Source organism: Erigeron canadensis, chromosome 1 (assembly GCF_010389155.1).
Source record: "Erigeron canadensis isolate Cc75 chromosome 1, C_canadensis_v1, whole genome shotgun sequence".
NCBI lineage: Eukaryota > Viridiplantae > Streptophyta > Magnoliopsida > Asterales > Asteraceae > Erigeron > Erigeron canadensis.
Genome location: NC_057761.1, coordinates 19,665,794 through 19,688,196, shown reverse-complemented (window position 1 = coordinate 19,688,196; position 22,403 = coordinate 19,665,794). Strand labels below are relative to the sequence as shown.

Below are 22,403 nucleotides of genomic sequence, written 5' to 3'. Positions count from 1 at the left end.
ATAGCAAGATGGGATGTGGTGTTGGGTCTTGTTCTTGATGGCAGCCCATGAGTCGTTTGTTGGCTGTTACAAGCTCAAAAATAAGGGAAAATAAACTATCAAATGAAAGAAGGGATGAAGAACAAACAAAGGAACATGTTGGGTACCCTTTAATGATCAAGAATCAAAAGAAAGGAAGAAGATTGGGTTTGTTTTGCTCCTGTTTCTGCTGTTGTTCGATCAGCCTCTTAAAGGGCTGATTTCGTGACCTTGTTGCCTCCGAATCGACTCCATGCTCCCACCATACATGACTCTAGTTGTTGGATGATCAAGAGAACTTATTATTACATTAGATTAGTTAGTTTCAAGCTCCAATTTGCCTTGGAGAAATCTGAAAATGGAGAAGGAGGTGGAGATAGTTGAGAGAGAGTTTTTGGGAGGTGTGTGTGTTGTGTTTTCAAGAATGAAAGGTGTGGGGTGGTGTGTGCAGATGTATGGACGTGGGAGAGAGGAGGAAAAGGAGTTAGGAGGATGCCTATTGGTCTAATGGAGTGGTGTAGTGGGTTAGGAGTGAACTCATTGGTTAACCAAAGTGGTTTGTGTTGGGTTTAAGTCCTAACTAGTGTTTGTATGTATGTATATGTATATGTGATGTATATTTATGTGTGAGTATAAGAATAAGTGGGTTAGTTGTATGTTGATTGGTGGATTTTATAAGAGTTTATATGTATAATAAGTTTAAGTTGTGTGCATATCTTTTAATTGGAAGACTTATTCAAATGTTGCAATATATTTATGTACTTATTTTATTCAAGCTTACTATTATGTACATAATAGTTTATAAATCTATTTTCAAGATGGTCATTATATCTTTGTGTTCAAATGTACGTCAATTAGTTTGGCGTTTGAATTGTTGGTCCTTTGTGAAGATTTATGATTGTTAACACAACTTGTGAGTCTTACCTTATTATTTATATAACTTAACTTCTCGAGATTCAATTTTTGGTTCATTGGCATTTTGTCAAGTTCAATTAGAACTAATATCTGTAGCTTGAGATCGTATTGAATAATTATAGTTATTGTTTATGGCATTTCACTGTACTAGGGGACAATTATCGCTATGCTTTGAATGTCTAGAAGGTCGATTCTCTTAATAAACCTCTAGGGATAAGGACCTAGATAAGTCCAAGTAAATTATCCTAATTGGAAATTGAGGGTTGTCACATATAGACTTAGACTTTATGATGTATATAAATCTGTGTATGTAAACTAATGAGAAACTTCAAAATTTTGAAACAAAATTATGTGAGTTTCATTTGAATTGTAGTTTCAGTATCTCTTAGTTACAAATTTCGATATGAGTATATGATTCAACTATTATATCCGTGTTTGTGTCTGTGTTGTAATGATAAATTGAAGGAACTTCATAGTTTTGAATCATCTTTATGTAAGATTGTAAGTTTTAGTCGAAACCATTGATTTCGTTTTTGTTGATATACAAATTTGTCGTATATACAAGTATCTCTAGCATATCCGTTTTTTTTTTTTGCTTTGTTCTAATGATAAACTAAAGGAGTTTTATCATGTAAATCAGCTTCATGAAACTATACAAATGCATTCCATGCTTTGTATAGGATTACTACAGATAACAGTGTACTAACACTATGGAAAAGTTCTGGTCCTACCGACGTGTGTGGTCTTATGAACAGAGTCTTGAGTTCTTCAAGGACAATCTTATAGAGTTAATCTAGTTAAAAGTAAAGAGTCATAGTTGAATTAGTTTCATCGCTCTTGATTGTTGAAATATTTAAGGATGAAGTGCCTGATAGGTTAGTTTTACTAATGTGTTGCATTCTCTGTTGCAACTAAGCCATAATCTGCATGCACATATATATAATTATACGAAGGTTTTATCTAGAGTTTGCATATTCCTTCAAGTCAGTGTTAAGTAAATTGTGTGTTCCATGTTCGATTCTAGTTTGTTAAGCAAATGTTTATATGTATCAGGCAGATTTTTCTTCGTGCCAGACCCGACTTTCACTTTGATCATGTCGAGGTGGACAAGATGCTAGCTACTTAATTTATCATGGATGAGACTTTTGCTATTGTTGATGGAGAAAAACGTCCTTTTGTCTTGATACATATTACTAATTCAGAGGGCTACCATATTGAAACAGAATATCCACTTTACCAGATTCGGATGCCTTCTCAAGGCTACCAAAATGAAAAATGGGCCGCAATGTTACCTGCGGATCAACCTACACCACCTGTCTCAGAAGCTTTTTTGAAGACCCTTGAGGATGGGGACAACTGTACGATCTGTCAAGAGAGCTGCATGCTAGCACTTCCTTGTTTACATAAGTTCCACACAGCTTGTATCCTTAAATATTTAAGGAAGAAGGGTTCCTGTCCTGTATGTGTGCGTGTTTTTGTTGGATCAGAGATTCGCTGAGGGACTCAGCGAGTGACTCATTCAGCGAGCTCTCAGCGAGCACACACATCTGCAAGCATGATCTATCTTCAAAGTCTAAAGGATATGTTCAATGACTCATCGTCCAGTATTTGTAAGTCAAATATGAGCGGGAATTTGAAGAATAGAAGAATGTTCCCAAGGACACGTGTTGAAAAATCAAGATGAAGTCATGTGACCTTGTACTACTTCTGTGCAATGGAGTTTCTCTTTCATACCGTTTTTGGAAACAAACAAGATGAAGGAAAGAGACCTCTGCAGATCTGAATGATCCACCAATAGATAGTTGACAACCTTCATGTGTCAACATTTACTAGGGTAGTCATGTGATTCCTTACCTGCCTATAAAAGGAATCACTTGACCTAGCCACCATTCGAGGGGGGGGGGGTTCCACAATTTTTACTTTATTCTCTTTAGTTATTTGTTAAGTTTTTGTGTGTTCAAAAACTTAACATATTTTTCTGTTTATTGTTGTTGTTAAACAACCATCCATGTTTTCATCGTTTAGTTTGAAATACATATAACTGAACAAAGTTCTTTACTTCTCATCTCTATTCTTGTTATTTCATATTTATCTTACAAGTTAGTTAATCAAACACAAGTAGTGCATTCCTGGACCTTCAAGTGGTATTAGAGCCAGGTTCCTAAATTATTGGAACAAGATCTGTTTGCCTCTTGTGTTTACATTATTGTCTTTACGATTTAAATCTTAAAATTTTCTTTTTTTAAAAAAAAAAAGGATGTCGTCTGTACCCACTCTGGTTAACACGCGTGACTTTGGTTACGTCTCTATTCCTCCAAAATTGGAGTCAAAAGACTTTGGCTCATGGAAGGAACGAATGTTACTACACATAGTGGGTGTAGAACCATATCTTATGACCATCTTAAATGAAGGTCCTTACATACCCATGTATGTCCAAAGGACACCAGGTGCTACACCAGATGCTCCTGAAATTGTGACTGATCTGGTAAAGCCAGAAGTCCAATGGACTGAAGAAGAGCGAAAGCTCGTCAATCTTGACTCAAGATTGAAAAATATGATCATCACCACTCTTCCCACTGAGGTGATGAAACTAGTCATTAAATTCCCCACTTCAAAAGAAGTTTAGGAAAGACTAGTGAGCACTTATGAAGGGTCAGCTGACTTGATTAAAACCAAGAAAATTGACCTAAAACGTGCCTATGAAAATTTCTTTTGTCTTCCTGATGAAAGTCTCGAGGGCACATATACCCGGTTCAAAGGGTTGCTCAATGACATGACAAATGTTGGTATTACCCATGACAATTTTGAGGTATGCCACAAGTTCATCGATTCTCTCCCTCTCAAATGGCAGAATCTAAGACAAATCCTCCGTACTACTAAAAAGATTCAAGAACTGGATCTTGAGGAATTGTTTGGCACTCTTCAATTTGAAGAGAAAGCCTTGGCTCAAAACATTAGAGCCTCTGCAGAATCTAGGAGACAAGCTAGCTCCTGTTCTGCGACTAGCACTTCTGCAAACCCTTTAACTGACCCTCTTGCTTTCATCTCTACTGAGCCCATCTATTCCAATGATGGTGCCAGCACCTCTGCTCTTCCAGCATCCTTTCAAGCTCTTGTTGAAGAGCTTGATGCTGAAGAGAAACAAGAAATGTTCAGTGATTTTGTGGAATTTGCCTTAATCGCTGGAAAGAAGTACTCCAGGAAATGGAACAACCGTAAGTCGGTTGCTCCATATAAGTCTCCTGTGGATAAATCACAGGAAGAATGCTGGAAATGTGGCAGAAAAGGCCACTTTCAGAAAGAGTGCAGGGTTTCTATCCCAACTCCTGCTGCTCCAAAAACTAACTCATCTAAATCTGCTGATGAATACAGGAACAAGTATTATCAGCTCAAAGCCAAAATGGCTGAAACTGAAGAAGCCAAAACACCAGGCAAAGGTCTGGTTGCTGAAGAGCATGATTGGGCTGATTCAGATGACTCCGATGACGAGGAGTATGTTGACACCATGTGTCTCATGGCTCTGGCTGATAGTGATGCGCTGACAAAAGACCAAGTCTCAACAAGTCAGTGGGTCAACGTCACTGTCAAAAAGGTACATACTCTTCTTTCATCTGCTGATGAGGACAAGACCAAAATTCTTGAATCCTTGTCATGTGATCTTCAGTTTGTAGAAACTCTGCGCGCTGAAGTTCACTCAAAACTCAACAGACTAAAGAATGTTCATGTAGAACTTCAGTCACATGAGTTGCTGACTCAAAAGCTTCAGCTTGAGAATGAAAAACTTAAGCTTGAAGTCCTCAATCTCAAGAAGATTGTGACCTCTTGGTCAAAAGCTTCTAAGTTTCATCATCAATGTCTTAGAGAACAAGTCCCTGCACAAGTTCAGGCATTGATAGGTGGAGATTTTGAATCTGCTGCCTGTCTCGTTGACATGTTTAAAGATGATGTGAAACCTGAAATCTCTATCCCACCATCTGGTATTGCTTCTCCTGAGGAAATGAAAAAGTGGTATTTCGTTAAAGGAAATGATTATCACACTGAAATGGACGCTGGATCCTCCACATCTTTCTCCAGCGACCCTTCAAATTCCTCTGAAGCTAAAATAGTTAGCTCATCTTCATCGTCTAACAACATGTTTTCCCATTTGCCTATTGTTGGCATGATGCCACACGAAGGCAAAATTCAATACTCTCCAAATGAAACATTTCATGGAGACATTTCAAGTGATGGGTACAAGTCCATTGCTCCTCAGCCACTTACTTTGAATATGGCTGAGACTTTCAAAAGAAGTACCGTTGCTGTGCCCTATGACTATAGCACGCCTCAGTGAGCTGATCATACTAAACAGCAACCTCAGTCAATCTCATCTAATTCTTTTCCTTCTAAAGTCTAAAATGCTGAGGAATCTCAGCATGAACGCCTCATGGTGAGACGAGTAAGGTTTGGAGATGCTAGGTTTCAACATGAAAGCTCATCTCAAGCTAAACCTGTTGTCCATCAGCAGGCAACTCATTCATCTCCACCTTGATCAATTCTGAGACACCCAACTCCTCAAAGAGGTAAGATGCCTCAGTCGGTCAACAGACCAACCACTCCTCAGCGAGGGTGTATTCCTCAGCAACAAATAAGGAATGTAACTCCTCAGCGAGGAAACATTCCTCAGCAACGAATGAGGAGTGTTACTCCTCAGCGAGGAAATGTTCCTTAGCACCAAATAAGGAGTGTGACTCCACAAAGGGGACACTTGCCACATTAGCAAGTGAGATCCTCCACTCCCAATAGAGGACAACTGTCCTCTCAGCAGATACAATTTTCTATTCCTATTGGAGAATATCTCCCTCACAGGCAAGGGTGGTCTGCTACTCCAAATCGTTCTTCTAGGTCCATTACTCCCAGCAGAGTTCATCAACCTATGACTTCCTCCTCACAAACTAATCTGAAACAAGCCTAGAGTATTTTAAGAGGTTCACAAGCGGCCTCCTCTTCCACTCCTCGTCTAGATGACCCCACTGGTCAATCTCTCTTGGGTCCTCCTCCATTCTCAAGGAATTCTCACAAGCAAAAATCAAAGCCTAAGTCCAAGGCAAAGACAAAGGCTTCAACCTCTTCAGACCCAAAATTGTTGAACTTGCTCAACAAGTTAATGACTTGTCATCTCAACTCAAGGAATTCCTTCTTAGCAATCAACAAAATAACTCCTCAAACAGGAAATGCTATCTCTGTGGCATGAGAGGACATATTGCAACTGACTGCAATAGCTCAAGAGATGCTCCTGAAGTGGCTGTACAAACAAGTGCTCACACTTCAGCCTGTACCCCACTATCTGACCCTGTCTCATCTTCCAGGATAAGTAAGAGCCCTCTTGATGAATCTTTCATCATTAACACCAGTTCTGTCACTAACTCAATTGGAACTCATCAAACTAACCTAGCTGACTATGTTGCTTCTCAACGCATTGAGATTCCTCATTCTCAGAGTGTCATCTCTAATTCCTGGGGACGACCAGCAATGTTGGTTGAGTTTAGTGCTCCCAATGTTGTCAGCAACTTTGTTGTTCTTCAAGAAAATGGGAATAACATGATGCCCACTGATGAGAATGATAGAACTCATATGCTTGCTGACTTGGGAAACCATCCCACTCTTGAGGAAGCTCTTTCCACTGAGTCATCCACTACCACTGATGCACCCATCTTTAATTCTACTGACATGCCTGTCAGTGAGTTTGAAAGTGGACCAAACTAAAACCTTCTGTCTTATCCTTGCAGGGTTCACTGGGAAAAGGAGTGTGGTATTTGGAAAGTGGATGTTCAAAACACATGACTGGCTCAAAGACCTTGCTGGATAACTACGTAGAGGCTGCTGGCCCTACTGTGGTGTTTGGCGATAATTCCACTGGACAAACTGAAGGTTATGGTCTCCTCTCAAATGGGTTAATCAAATTCTCCAAAGTTGCCTATGTGAACGGATTAAAACACAATCTCATAAGCATTAGTCAACTTTGTGACGCTGAATACAAAGTCATTCTTGATAAACATCAAGGGACTGTTGTAAATATTAACAAGGAAGTCGTATTGGTTGCTCCCAGAAAACGAGATGTATATCTCGTTGACTTCACTCCTATCAAAACTAATAGCGAAACTTGTTTCTTCGCCAAGTCAGCTGCTGAACTAAATTGGTTATGGCACAAGCGTATGTCACATGTGAACTTCAAAACCATAAATTCACTAGCTAAGAAAAACTTGGTTCGTGGTCTTCCTCATCTATCCTTTGAAAAAGACAGACTTTGCAGCGCTTGTGAAAAAGGTAAAGGCTATAGAGCTACCTTTAAAACTAAGCAAGCCAACTCTGTCAAAGGATGCTTTCATCTCCTTCACATGGACCTCTTTGGTCCTGTAAATGTCCAAAGTCTAAGAGGTAGCAAATACACCTTAGTTATCGTGGATGAATATTCGCGATACACTTGGACTATCTTCCTTCACTCCAAGAGTGACGCTGCTGAAGAGATTATAAATTTTATTAAGAAAATGAAAAATCTCAATGGCATAAGGGTTAAAGAGCTCAGAAGCGATCATGGAACTGAGTTCCGAAATCACACTCTTAAATCGTTTTGTGATGATCAAGGGATCTCACAAAATTTCTCGTCTGTTAGAACTCCTGAGCAAAATGGTATCGCTGAAAGAAGAAATAGAACACTTATCGAGGCAGCAAGAACAATGCTCAGTGAGTCCTCCCTTCCAAACAAATTTTGGGCTGAGGCTATTAACACAGCTTGTCACACCCAGAATCGCTGTTTGATTGTCAAGAGACATGATAAGACAGCATATGAAGTATTAAGAGGTAAGAAACCTCAAATTAAATACTTTCATGTGTTTGGATGCCCTGTATTCATTTTGAATAATAGGGATCACCTAGGTAAGTTTGATCCCAAAGCGGATGATGGTTATTTTGTAGGATACTCATCTATAAGCAAGACATTTATGGTATTTAATGTTCGCCTTCAAAAAGTAGATGAATCCATTCATGTTACCTTTGATGAAAGTTCATCTGCTTTAAAAGACATTCAATCCTCCTCTTATGAAGAAGTATTCAGTGAGTTCACTAATCCCTCCAATGAGGAAGCTGACTCATTTTCCGATGCACCTTGTACCTTACCTGAATGTTTTCAGCAGACATCTCAGGATACATCAGTGTGTACTGATGAGGAACAAGTTGTTGCTCATGTTTACTCTATTGAGCAAGTTGAGCCTATTTTGAGATCAATTCAGGCCTCCTCAGCCAGCAATAAATCGCTGACTAAGGATGTTCATGCTGATGATCTCGCTGATGATGAGTTTCATGATTCCTCAGCAAATGCTGAGGATATGGAGTCTGTTGATGACTCCAACATCATTGATAACTCAACTCAATCAAATGACTCAACTGATCATCCTGTCATTGAACCCACTGTCACCATTGACCTCTCGTCATACAATCCTCTCCCTGTTGTCCCCATCACTCCATCTTCTGCTGATACTCAACTAGGTTCTTCTAGTGTTCCTGCACTTAGGTGGACAGCGAGTCACCCCGCTCACCAAGTCATTGGTGATCCCCAGAAGGGTATTGTCACTCGATCAACGATAAGAAACACATGTCTTTATGTAAACTTCTTGTCAATAATCACTCCCAAAAATATTGGTGAGTCAATGGTTGATCCCTCTTGGGTCGCTGCCATGCAAGAGGAATTAACTCAATTTCAACAACAACATGTCTGGTTTTTGGTTCCCTTACCACTTGGTAAGGAACCTATTGGAACCAAATGGGTATATAGAAATAAAATGGATGAAGACGGTGTTGTTATACGTAACAAGGCTAGGCTGGTTGCACAGGGTTATCTTCAAGAAGAAGGAGTCGACTTTGATGAAACCTTTGCTCCAGTGGCCAGATTAGAAGCTATACGCTTATTTTTGGCACATGTTGCTTATCGAGACTTCAAGGTCTATCAAATGGATGTTAAGAGTGCCTTCCTAAATGGAAAACTCGATGAAGAAGTCTATGTCGAGCAGCCACCTAGTTTTGAAGATCCAGCCAAGCCACATCATGTCTATCATCTTCATAAGGCTTTATATGGTCTTAAACAAGCCCCTAGGGCTTGGTACGACACCCTCTCTGAATTTCTCCTCTCGAACAACTTTCAGCGAGGATCCATTGACAGCACTCTTTTCATCTTTCGAAAAGGTGCCCATATACTGTATGTCCAAATTTATGTTGATGACATTATCTTTGGATCCTCAAGCACTAAACTGTGCAAAAAGTTTAGCTCCCTTATGTCATCTCATTTTGAAATGAGTATGATGGGAGAATTAACCTTATTTCTTGGTTTGCAAATACGTTAGCTCGCTGATGGTATTTTTATCAATCACGAAAAGTATATTCGAGACATGTTGGCTAAGTTTGATATGTTTGATATCTCTCCAAAGCCAACTCCCATGTCTCCTCCCAATAATCTCCATGTTGATCCTGATGGTAAGCATGTGAACCCCACTCACTATCGTGGGATGATTGGCTCGCTAAAGTATCTTACAACGAGTCGTCCTGATATCATGTTTGCCACTTGCTTATGTGCAAGATATCAAGCATCTCCTAGAGAATCTCATCTTCTCGCTGTTAAGCGAATCTTCAAATACCTGAAAGGTACTATGACCTTAGGTCTTTGGTATCCCAAGGAGTCCAATTTTGATCTTGTTGCTTACTCTGATTCTAACTATGCTGGCTGCATGTTAGATCGAAAGAGTACCAGTGGAGCATGTCAACTGTTGGGGGGGAGGCTAACTAGTTGGTCTAGTAAGAAACAGCATACAGTGTCCATCTCCACTGCTGAAGCAGAATATGTGTCGGCAGCGAGTTGTTGTGCACAAGTCCCCTGGATGAAACACCAACTCGCTGACTATGACCTAGACTACACTAAGATCCCCATTATGTGTGACAATACAAGTGCAATTGCTATCAGACATAATCGTGTTCAACATTCCAAGACCAAACACACAGACATTAGGTATCATTTCATACGTGACCATGTCATGAAAGGGGATGTTGAAATTTATTTCATTCCCACTGATGATCAACTCGCTGACATCTTCACAAAACCCTTAGATGAAAAAAGATTTAAAGATCTTGTCAGTAGGTTGGGAATGTTGAATGGTGACTCAGCTACTTAACTTACACATCATTTGTAAGCTTAAATTGAGTCAGCAAGTTTAAGTTTGTCTTGCTTGCTAAACAAAATAAAGGCAATGGAAAGCCAAAAGTTTCCATCTAGTCCAATAGCAAACGGTTATTGGTAAAGACTTCTAAAATCCATTGATCCCTGTTGCTTTGGGAAAAAGCAAAATAAAGGCAATGGAAAGCCAAAAGTTTCCATCTAGTCCAATAGCAAACGGTTATTGGTAAAGACTTCTAAAATCCATTGATCCCTGTTGCTTTGGGAAAAAGCAAAATAAAGGCAATGGAAAGCCAAAAGTTTCCATCTAGTCCAATGGCAAACGGTTATTGGTAAAGACTTCTAAAATCCGTTGATCCCTGTTGCTTTGGGAAAAAGCAAAATAAAGGCAATGGAAAGCCAAAAGTTTCCATCTAGTCCAATAGCAAACGGTTATTGGTAAAGACTTCTAAAATCCGTTGATGGCGGACAATTTGCCAAAAACTGTATCTCAGCGACCATATGTGTGTCATATGCTCGCTGACATCTAATATAAAACGTGTCCTTATCGATAGGTTCGCTGAGACATGTTCTATTTAGATAAAATAAAACATATTAAATAAAACATAGGATTAGATCTGAAACTCACTATTTCGGATGTAACTATGTTGGCAACGTGGCAGTCTTTTGTGCCACATGATATACACTTTTACAAAAAAAAGTTACCCACTTGTTTACTCGAGTACGTCATCTGTCCACTTGAGACTGTGACTGTGCCTCTGACGGTCTGGCCCTGTCAGACGCATATGGCGCATACTCAAGTGTTTTGTAAATATATTTTTTTAAAACGTTACTCACAAAGTTTTATATATATATATAGTTTTACAGTTGTTAAAAACAACTATAGATGTTGAAAATGAGGAGAGAGAAAGACTTTCTTTTGTCTTTTCCTTTTTGACCAATCATATTCCATCACCACACCCTATATATACAAACTCATACTCATACTTTCATTTTCACGCTTTCTTTCAACTATTCATCTCCTTTCCAATCTCTCAAAATCTCTCAAACTGTCTATCTCCTCTAAATCTTAATTTCTACTTCCTTTGTTCTTTGCATCTTCATATCTCATTACAAAAATAAAAAATGGCTTCATCATCTGAAACTCCATCTGCTTCCGCCGCCACTCAAAAATCTTATCTAAATTCCTCTTCTTTCTCTCCATCTTCTAACATTGTAAAATCTTCTAAGATCTCATTCATTGCTTCTGAGATGGTTGTTAAGCCTAATAACCATCTCGGCTCGTCTGATGTACCGAAAAGTACAAAAGGATATAAGCCTATGCTGGATTTTATCCATGCTTCCCCTGCCAGTCTTTGTATAATGGCAGATCCGGAGAAGATTTATGTTCATCTTCTTCGTGAATTCTGGTGGACATGCAACTATGATGAGTTCACCCAGTCGATTGTGGGTACTGTTCGAGAAGGGACGAAAACTATCACTATCACTCCGGCGTCCCTTCGCCAAATTTTTGGGTTTCCTCAAGAAACCGATGAAAATAACTTTGTGGAGCCTGCTACTGAAAGTGAATGGAAAGCTTGGCTGCCGTCGATTGGGTATAACTATAATCTAAAGAACCCTCCGTCCACGATCCCCAACAATCCTCTTAAGCAAAATCTTTCAGGGATTTGGAGAGTTCTTTTTACTCATGTAATTCAATGTATGGGTGGAAATTCTGGGTCTTACAATCAGGCATCCACTACTTCTATGCCTATGATTCATGCGCTTGCAGAAGGGAGGTTTGTTGATTTTGGGTTGCTGATCTTCAATGACATGAAGAACAAGATCTCCAAGAACAATAGGTCACATACAGTACCTTTTGTCAGACTATTCTCAGTGATTTTCAAGGAAGCACTCGGTGATGCCTACTCGCTGCCTGACGCTTCAACTATCCCAATTGCAAGGGTTGGGAACAACATATACAAGCAGCCAGCTGAACATCTTGTTGCAAGGCTCACCTCTTATATGAAAGAGGTATTATTTTCTTTAAACTCCTCTCTATACCCCAAAGACAGCGACTGGGAGGTAGCACTTCTTTCTGATGAAGTGGCTGATACGGTCGCTGTGGATACCCAAATGCCTTCGGAGGCTGGTTCGCTGGAAAACCCCCCAGCGACCTCCAACGCCTCCAAACAAGCCAAAACAAAATCTAAGGCAGCATCCTCAACTCAAGATATTCAATCTTCACCCTCCGCTGTCGTCCCAAAACGAAAGCGGAGTAATACAAAGGGCAAACCAAAGGGTAGGATGTCCTCTACGCCCAAGGACACTAGTACCCAAGCCACCCCATCAGCAGCCTCCCAACAGGCTGTTGACGAGTTAAATGGGAGCAGCAAGCAGCCACCTCAAATTTCTGTAGGAGAGGTTGGTGAAGATATTGGGTCACCCCAACCCACTAGAGGTCTAAGTCCAAATCCACCCCAAATAAACATTCCCCCTTCTTCTCAAATACCTTCTGAGTTGTTGACAGCAGCTAGATCACAGGTGATGCTAGAGTCAATACCCTCTACGGCCGATGATACCTTAGTGCAACAACACACTGAGGTTGAGGCACCAGGTTCCCTTTCCCCAAACTCTATGAATGTCTTGGAAACTGTTTGTGCAGGGACCGAGACTAACTTTTTTGCAGACTTTGAAATGGAAGACGAGTATGGCAGCGAGTTTGATCCACAAGATTCACAAGCTGAAGTTACACTCGCTGCCGCTGAAGAGAGTGAAGAAGAAGTGGTTGTAGGTGAATTTCTGGAAGGTGATATGGGCTATATCATGATTGGTGAACCTCAAAATAATGAAGAGATGCCCGAGATGCTTGCTGACATGCCCCTTCCTCCTTCTTATTCTCCAAGGCCCACAACAATTTTTGAACCTGTGGGACACTTTGGAGAGTTTAAGACTGAGCTTAATAATGAAGAATTGCATAGAAGGAAGGAGCTATGCAAGAATCAACGCATTAGGCCGGGAGTGTATGTTGAAGTGGAAGAATTGGATGATGAAGTGATCATGGAAGTACCCCCTATGCATCATCCAGATTTCTTTGGCACTCCTTGCTCCAAGTACCCAGTTTCTCTAAGAACTCTAAGGATGTCAGATCTTGACGATGCTGAAAGGATGTACACTGCAGTTGATTTGCCTAGGCTTGATTATGTTGAAACATATCAATTGCAAGAACTGTTAAGGAGAATATAGGTGTGTCAAAGTCAAGGAAATAGGCATGGGTACTTGTATGCATGGTTGGTTGATCAGGTTGCCCAAGTACATCTAGAAGCGCATACAAATTTTCAATACTTGGTGCATAGCAGTGACAATCTTAATGATGGGCTGACAGAGTAGAAAGATGTGATTATCAGAATGATTAAGGCTCAGCAGCGACACACTGCCTCAAATGAAAGACTCTTCAAGCAAAATCAAACTCTTTTAAATGCAAGTATGAATCGAGTTAGTGTCTCAAACTCCTCTATCTCTGCCTCGCTGAACAAACTTAAAGAACAAATTGCTAAGTCAGCGACGGCCACTAAAAGCACTGCCCTTCTCTCTTCTCTTCAACAACTCTCCCAATCAAATATTCTCTTCACTGCTCATCTCAATCATCTTCAAAATTCAATCAACTCTTTTTCCAAAAGTCAGAACAATTTCCTCTCAACTCTCACAAATGAGATAGCCTCTCTCAAATCTTCTCTAAACTTCTCCTCATCGGCTCCTGATAAGCTAAGGATAGATGAATCCATCAGCACCCAACGCAAGCTTGAAAAGGAGGTCTCTGACCTCAAACAAATGATGAAGGAGATGATGGGTCTCCTCAAAAAAGATAAAGTGGAAGTAGCAAGTACTCCAGCTACTTCCAAGGGGGAGAAAACTGCGATCAATGAGGAGACCCCAACTGCTGAAAGTGTCCCCCTCGCTGCAAAGGTCAGTGTACAGGCAGCAAGTGTTGAGGGGGAGCAAGCTGAAGAAGAAATTGCAAAGCCCGCTGAAGTTGTGCCAGCGAGGCCAATAAATGTGTCCTCTTTCAAACCAACTGATGAGTTTCATGCTGCCCTTGTAAAGATATATGCTGATAAAGGAAAAGCAGTAGCAGTAACTCAAGGCAAACCACCTAAGGTTCCCATCTCAGCAACTGCACAGAAAGACAAGCTCATGTCTGGTGCTCTTCCCAAGACTTCTTCAAAAGCATCTGCTGAACTCACTCCCACTGAGATAGTCATCCAAGAAGAGTTGAGGAAAAAGAAAATTCAAGAAGAACTATCTCGGAAACTGATAAGTGAGCTGATTGTCAATGAGGAACTTGAGGGTGCTGATGATGAAACTAAAAGGTTAGCCGAGCAGTCTGGTGGCTTGGAAGCCCTGAAAAAGAAAGAACTTGAATTCTTTGCGAGTAAGGAGAAGAAGCTTGAAGAAGCACGCCAAGCCTATCTTACTTCAAGAGAGGTAAGGCAAAGAAAAGAAGAGATCATGTGGATCAAGCCTGCTCTTACTCAGCAAGGAATGAACCTTCAAGTTCAGAGGAAAGGTGTGCCCAGGATTTTCACTCTTAAGAATGTCAAATCTGACACTCTTGGACCCTCTGAGTGGATCGAGATCTATAAGCTCATCAAAGACAACAAAACACCGGTCTTTGATCCACTCCTAAAGATGGCTGGTGATCAAATCAAGCAGATAAGGAGGATGGAAAAGAAGTACAAAGTTGGAGACTCCTTGCTCAGCGCTGCCAGACATCCATATTCTCCTCCCCCTCAGCAACCCAGAAGTGGTGTCAAGAGGACAGCTTCTGGTCAGGTTACGTCCTCTCTCCCCACCATGCTTAGAGCTTTACAAAAATCTGATATTGGGGAGGAATCATCACTCAACCTTCGCATGCCTTCAAGACTGCTATTTGTGGAAGGGTTGTACAGTGAAGATTTGGGAGGCTTTTGCTTCACGAATGTTCATGGTCATGAGCTCTTCTTCAGGACCAGTGAAATTTCCACTGCTCCCTCTGGATTTCTTGTTAAATTAAGAAAATATTGCTCAAGGACTTCAAACAATCCAAGATTCATTCAGCTGATCGATCAAGAGCTAATGAAGTCCGAGAGACAAAAAGATAAGGCACTCATAAAAGCAAAACAAGAATCCGTGTGGGAGTAGATTAATACTTGTAATTTGTTTACTTTGCTGTAATTGTAAATTGTTCGTCATATTTATCTTACAAGTTAGTTAATCAAACACAAGTAGTGCATTCCTGGACCTTCACAATCCCTTGGTGATTATGTGCCAATCCCATGGGGATTAACTGTTAAAATACACAAACAAAATTTTTTTAACCAGTTACGTTTAAAATATCTCAGTGATTAATGTTCAATCCCTTGGTGATTAAGTGTTAAAATACACAAACAGATGTGTTTGCCATCTTTGTTAATTTCTTAGGGTTTGTAATTGCTTTAGAAACAACTGAATAAACAAAAACACACTATGGAGACACTTGATAATCACCAAATCATTAAAAATAAAGAATTAGAGATTAAGAAAATATGTATTTCACCAATTGTTACAATTGTGTATCAAACTAAGTTTCAACAAAGAATAAAATAAAACATCAAACTGTCTATGAAGTTAAGTTTTCAGAAAGGTAACAAAAAGTAACATTAAATTACTAATTGGTTTGTTCAAGCCAACCAAGTAAATTTCTTAAAAACTCAGCCCCTTGCTTTACTAATTGAGGATTTGAGTAGATATATGGAGTCTTGACAAAGTTGATTATTTGAGTAGCTTTACAAACTGAAATAACTATACGAACAATTACACAAAAACTAGTAAATTATTCGCAAATTGTTTTGAATCAATTCTTGTGCTAGCTCTTCTTCTCTTTTTTCACCACCATCTTGTACATGTTCATCTTTATCTAGAAAGCATCATCAAAAAGCTCCTCACTTACCCTCTTTACATGATAATCTGATAAAAATTATAAAGAACCAATAAGCAAGCACATAATGATACAAGAAAATGATGCGGGAAACAACAAATGACAAGCTATAATAGCCATGATAAATTAGCAAAAAAAACAAATGATGTCGAAACCAACCAAGTACTTGGCAAAAAAAACCAGTAAAAAGTTACAGTAAAAAAAGCCTATTAGCTGAGTAAAAAACAACAAACTGCTGTCAAAACAGCCCAAGTGCTGGTCAAAAATCTGCTATCAACCTACTACACATACCAATTGACAACCTACCTGATACATACGCATACTACATTGTTACTAATTTTAAAAACGACTATACGTATACCAAATGACAACCAACTGCATACATCACTTCATCTTGGCTAGACTAAAACAAAATATATATTTAAACCTGATGATATAATGTAAATGTAAACATACAGTATACTCTTACTAGTTTTTAAAGAAACTACATACATAAAGAGGGTCAAATCTTGCAACTTTGCAAGTTGCACAAAAAGGGTAATTTCATTACAAGTTGTCACCTAATAAATCAACATACATATGTAATAACTAATTAAAGAGATAATAGACTTGCTACTACCTCAAGCAAGTGAATCCACCAAATCGGCTAATTTGAGTGTGCCTTTCCCTTGTCCTCTTCCTTGATAAATTAGTTTTCACCTAATAAATTAGCACACACAGGTAATAACTAATTAAAGAATTGTACGGTATATAAAAGAGTGACCACCAAACAATAAACTGGAATCACTAGTCCATACTAGGAGAGTGGTTGGTACTGGCTAGCTGCTTCCGCATTTCCATGTACTTGTGCAATTGTTGACGTGTTAGCTGCTAAAACGAATTTAATATGAACAATAAATGAATTTGATTCCACAAATTTACAACTTAACAGCAGTTCACTTTCAGTAATCATACATTGTATGACGGCGGAGGAGCAAGTGAGCAACATGCGGGCCACTCTGACCGGGCATATAACCATTAGGTGTTGGAACCACATGTTGGGGCTTAGTTGCTAGTTTAGAGCAGCTTGTAGGTACAGTGACATGTCACCAAATTCGACCCGTATTAGACAGTGTTGCAGCTGTTAGTTATGAGCTTTCCGAAGCTGAATATGCAGAAAACGAGGTATACGATCCATGTGTCCAGATACTTCTTAATGTTGTCGCCTGTCGAGACTAACTCTCGAGGGCTCCAGCCTCTAATGACTGCGAACAATTATGACTCGTTTGTTCATTTGGTGATCGACTTTATTGTAAAAAGGCTTCAACTTATTATGATGCAAAAAAGATTTAGTCAGCTTGGAGGTCTGCGAATAATCTAGGAAAACCACATGGTTACACAAAAATAATAATTAGTTATGTGAATAACAATAACAATAATATATTTATGTACATATATCAAGCAGAAGTGACACAGTGATAGTTAAGCTATCATTTAGTACGTCTTAAGCACAGAGCTTTTATTCTAATCAAGCATAGATTATTCTGAAGATGATCCAACGTGAGCAATGCTAGTGATTATAGTCATATTAGGCATTCAGTGATGGATAATACACAATCACTTGGTAATTGTTTTCTAAGGTACAATGACAGTGTATAATCTATCACAGATTGAAATTTAGAATCACCATATGATTCATTAAAACATTCAAATGCTATAAATATATAATAGAATACTTGTTCGCGTTGGATACTTTCTTCATCACGAATTTCGTCTTCTATAACCATTGGGGGTACCTTTCCCATGTCCTCTTCCTTGATAAATCGGTTGTCACCTAATAAATCAGCATATAACCATTAGGTGTTGAACCAACCCAACATGTGGTTCCAACACCTAATGGTTATATGCCCGGTCAGAGTGGCACACATGTTGCTCACTTGCTCCTCCGCCTTCATACAATATATGATTACCGAAAGTGAACTGCTATTAAGTTGGAAATTTGTGGAATCAATTTCATTCGTTGTTCATATTAAAAAATTTTAACAGCTAACACGTCAACAACTACACAAGTACATGGAAATGCGAAAGCACCTGGCTAAGATGTACCGAGGAAGTAACTACCCAACCAATTCAGTGTTAAAATGAGCAAAATTGAGTAAGAACAAGCAGAAAAACCACCAAGTAAACTGAGTAAAATGGATCTAAATTGAACCAAGTATGGATGATTAAACGGCAAACAACAAAAATGCAAACTAGCCAGCTATGTATACTGCATATAAATATAATGATCTAAAATGGCAATTTAATTGATAAGTAGAATATTAGTAAGCATTAATAAGCAAAATAAAGAGCCGAACTAAATACAGTAAAACACAATCAAAGTCATTTTAGGCATTTTGACAAACAGTTGGTGCAATCTATACTTCAAACGAGAATTCAGCTAATCATGTTATAACAGTTCACAATGTTCAAAGTATCAACATCACGTAAAATCTCGATTTCACGGCAGATCTAACGGCGGACGTTATCTTTGTGATTACCGTAGATCACTTTCAGAGGTAATAACCAACCCGAAGGATGGTGAGATACTCTATAGACTTCGCCACCGCTGTTGGAATATTCGATTCTGTTCATCCTATCAAGTTCCGATAGGTTAAAAATTTGTTGTATGGTACCGGGAGTGGTTTGTAAGGTAGTGAGGGCGGAGGAGGGTGGTAGAAGGAGATGTACGAAGATTTGTGGCGGTGGATGTTGTGGTAATGGTAAGGTAAGGTCAAGACGACGGGGTGGACGGTTGTTGTTGCTGTTGTTGTGACGGTGAGGTTCGGCGGCGACGGTGGAGGCAAACAAAGGTGGCAGTGAAATCGTTTTTCTGGTAAGTTTTTGTTACAGTGATGTATGTATTTTCCAGGTTTTTTTGTTTGGAGATGCTAAATGACGCAATTACCATTCCAGTGTTATATTTATATCTCATCTCCACCTTACATCTTTGCTGATCCAATGGCTCTTATGCGTTCCCTTGTGTGCACATAAAAACAAGTTTGCACGGGAATACAACTCTCCTATAAAAATATATTTTATCTTTGAAATATATTCGATAGATAGATTGACAAATATCACAAAAATGTTTCGACAAAATGCTATGAGAGCTCTGACTTTAAAAACGTTATTTAGTAATGTTACACCTTTCATGGGAATTAAGTGCTAAAAAAAAGGGTAAAGAGAAAAATCTTAATCTTTATACCACATTTAGATATTCATCGATGCGTCCCGTATTTTATTGTTTTTGATTTCTATATATCCTAGCTCCTTTCAAGCAAATCGAGGTTCTGTGAGATTCATACTTAGATTTGTGATGTTCAGTACATATTTTAGTCATAGATGCACTATAAAAATTAAAAAGTGAAAAATTTAACTGTTCTTGACTAAGTGAGTATACGATGGCCTTTGAGCTTATTTCTCATGACCAATTTTCGAAAGTAAAAAAAATGGGATACTCGAACTTTGGTCACTTCAACTTTGGTCTCACCAACTATGAACGAGCGTGAACTTGTAGAAATAAAGATAAATGGATTTAAATAAAATGTGGTTTGAAATTTAAAGAACCTCTATATTTCTATAATTTTTTCAAATAGTTAATCGAATAAACACCTCATCATATAAAAATAAAACCTTGCCAAATTTTTTTACACAAGGTTCAATAAATAGACAAATATTTTAGTAATTACAATCCCACAAACCTCGTACTATATTAATGTTTTGAAATAATCATGTTTAAATTTACTTATTCTTATTATATTTTTAGTTTTGTATTACATCTAAATTCATAAATTATTACTTTTCTTTTTTAATAGTTAGTCGGTATTCGACATCAGAAAACACCTCACCGTATAATGGTGATGAAACCCTGCACGTACTCAAACCTGTGGAAAAAAACTCACAGATTTGTCACTCCTAACCCAAGACTTGAGGAAAAAACCAATGATGCATCTGCCAATTGAGCTAGCTTCATTTGCTAGAATCATTACTTTTTGATATAATATAGAAAATGAAAATATTAATCATTTATTTACAGAATAAAAATTATCTCTTATATAATATTACAAATAAAATGTCTTTTTTTATTTAGTTGATTTATTAACTACTCCTTCCGTCCCATATTAAGTGTCTAAGTTTGACTTTTTGAGTTATTTTCTTTCAACTTTGACTGTAAATATTTTTCTTTGTGTTATATAATACTTGATATAACATATATGAATTGATTGAGTTTTAAATGTAGCTTTCATTGGTATAATTTTCATCAATTAATTTATAACACAAACAAAGATATTTACGGTCAAAGTCGGGAGAGAAAGACTTGACCAATCAAAATAGGACAATTAAAATGGGACGGAAGGAGTATATAATTATTGTCTTAGTTGAATTATTAGATTTATATCAAGTTATAATGTTTTAAAAACACACATTACATAAACTTTTTTAATTATTTTATAATTTTAAAATTTTAATTAACATCCATATCAAAAAGATGAGTTTTGCATTTTGTAGCTACTTTATAGTAGAATTAGCTTATTACCCGCGTAATATGCGGAAATTATATATATATATATTTTTACATTAAAAAACTTTTAATATATGAAAATAATTGACATCTAAATAAATATTTTACATATTTTTGAACCACAATGATAATATCATGTTTATTGTCAACTAAAAATGCTAACAGATAATTTTTTCAACCATAAAACTAAAATGTATACATGGAGCACATATATTCTAACAAGTGTGGTTCATCATTGTCTTAGTTGTGATATATTAAATTGATGTCGTTATTAACACTACGTTTAAACTACATATCTTTTACTTATATTAAGAGTACCAAATGTGTAATTTTAATCCATGGATTTAAGAATCGCATCTAATTAAAACCATGTAATATAAAAGTATTTGAAAAACATTTGTGGTGTCCTTTAAATTAAAGGTTCAATAATGAAAGGAAGATGTAATTGAAATTTCTCGTAATAATATAATACTTTTGATATTTTATTATGAATAACTATTATAAAAATAATTAATAAATAATACAACTAAGATTCTTAACAAAAGAAAATTAATGAAACAAATGGTATAAGTTATCGACAAATAAATAAAGTGTAGTAAATTTATCAAATAAACTTTTTATCAACATTTAAATGCCATATTCAATTTCTCAATCAGTTTTAAATTAAAAATTTTATTAAAAACTCGTATCATTTACACGACATTAGAAATAGAAATTTTTTAAAAAAAACTTTATATACATGAAAATAAATTATAATGTCGTATATAATTTTATATGGTTATATACTAACATTAATAAATTGAGAGTACTATTAGTAAAATGATGTAATTAACAAAGTTATTGAGTGGTATTCAATTAAACTATTTATTAAATTAATATAAATAAAATCAATGACTTTATAAGACACATTTATATAAAAGTTTAAGGACCAAAAGTGTTATTGATTAATTCTTTGATTATTGATGATGTCGTCAATATGATCTAATGGTGGAAAATAAGATATCAAATTCAATCAATGGTCCATACTTTTTAAATTTAGAATTAAGGGTTTTGTTTTAATATATATTAAAGATTGAGTCTCTATCCGATAAATAAAATATCTATAAGTTTTCATATTTTCTAGTGGTTTCTGAAATTGGTATCAAGATCGATATAATTGTAAATATATACTTGCCTGGTTCATAGGAGATCAAAATTCGATATTTTATTTTAATGATTTTTAAGACAGATAGGTTTGATATTTTGTTAGGATGGGAAAAAAAAGATGGAAGCGAAACAAAGTTTAAGAGGCTACCTTATGCATAGACTCGTACTCAGGAGAACTAAGCCTAATCAGTGGCACATCAGCAAAAAAAATCCAAGGACTAATTCCTCTAAATCCAATTTTATATCAAGGACTAGTTTTGGATCCTCCTTTTATTTAATTATACACTCACAAAATTAAAAAAAAAAATTTTGCTTAAACATTCATCCATGGTGAAATAGTGGGGAAGGACGAGTCCAAAGACTAATCCAACCCCATGATGTTCAATGGAGGACGAGTCCAAGGATTAGTCTTGGACAAGTACATAAGTCCTAAGGGGGGAGGGAGTGGAACACGAGGAAGGGAGTTCACCGCGCGGGTACACCGCCGCCACTAGTTTACCGCATCAAAGAGAAAATCAAATTCGGGGAGCTTCACCGATGGGGGAAAAGGAAGAAAGAAGAGAGAGAGAAGAGGTGATTGGTGGATGGAGATAGTGGGGGCCCCATTTTTTAAATGTATTTTTAGTTTTATAGTTTATGAAATTATATAGTAA

General features: G+C 37.5%; 1 protein-coding gene across 1 annotated transcript; it reads left to right on the top strand.

The window, feature by feature from the left end:
• The first annotated feature begins 2,065 nt into the window (after positions 1-2,065).
• LOC122586198 (E3 ubiquitin-protein ligase SDIR1-like) lies at positions 2,066-2,431 on the top strand. The gene has a single exon (XM_043758289.1). The coding sequence runs from the start codon at positions 2,066-2,068 to the stop codon at positions 2,429-2,431; it is 366 nt and encodes a 121-aa protein (XP_043614224.1).
• The last annotated feature ends 19,972 nt before the right edge of the window (positions 2,432-22,403 follow it).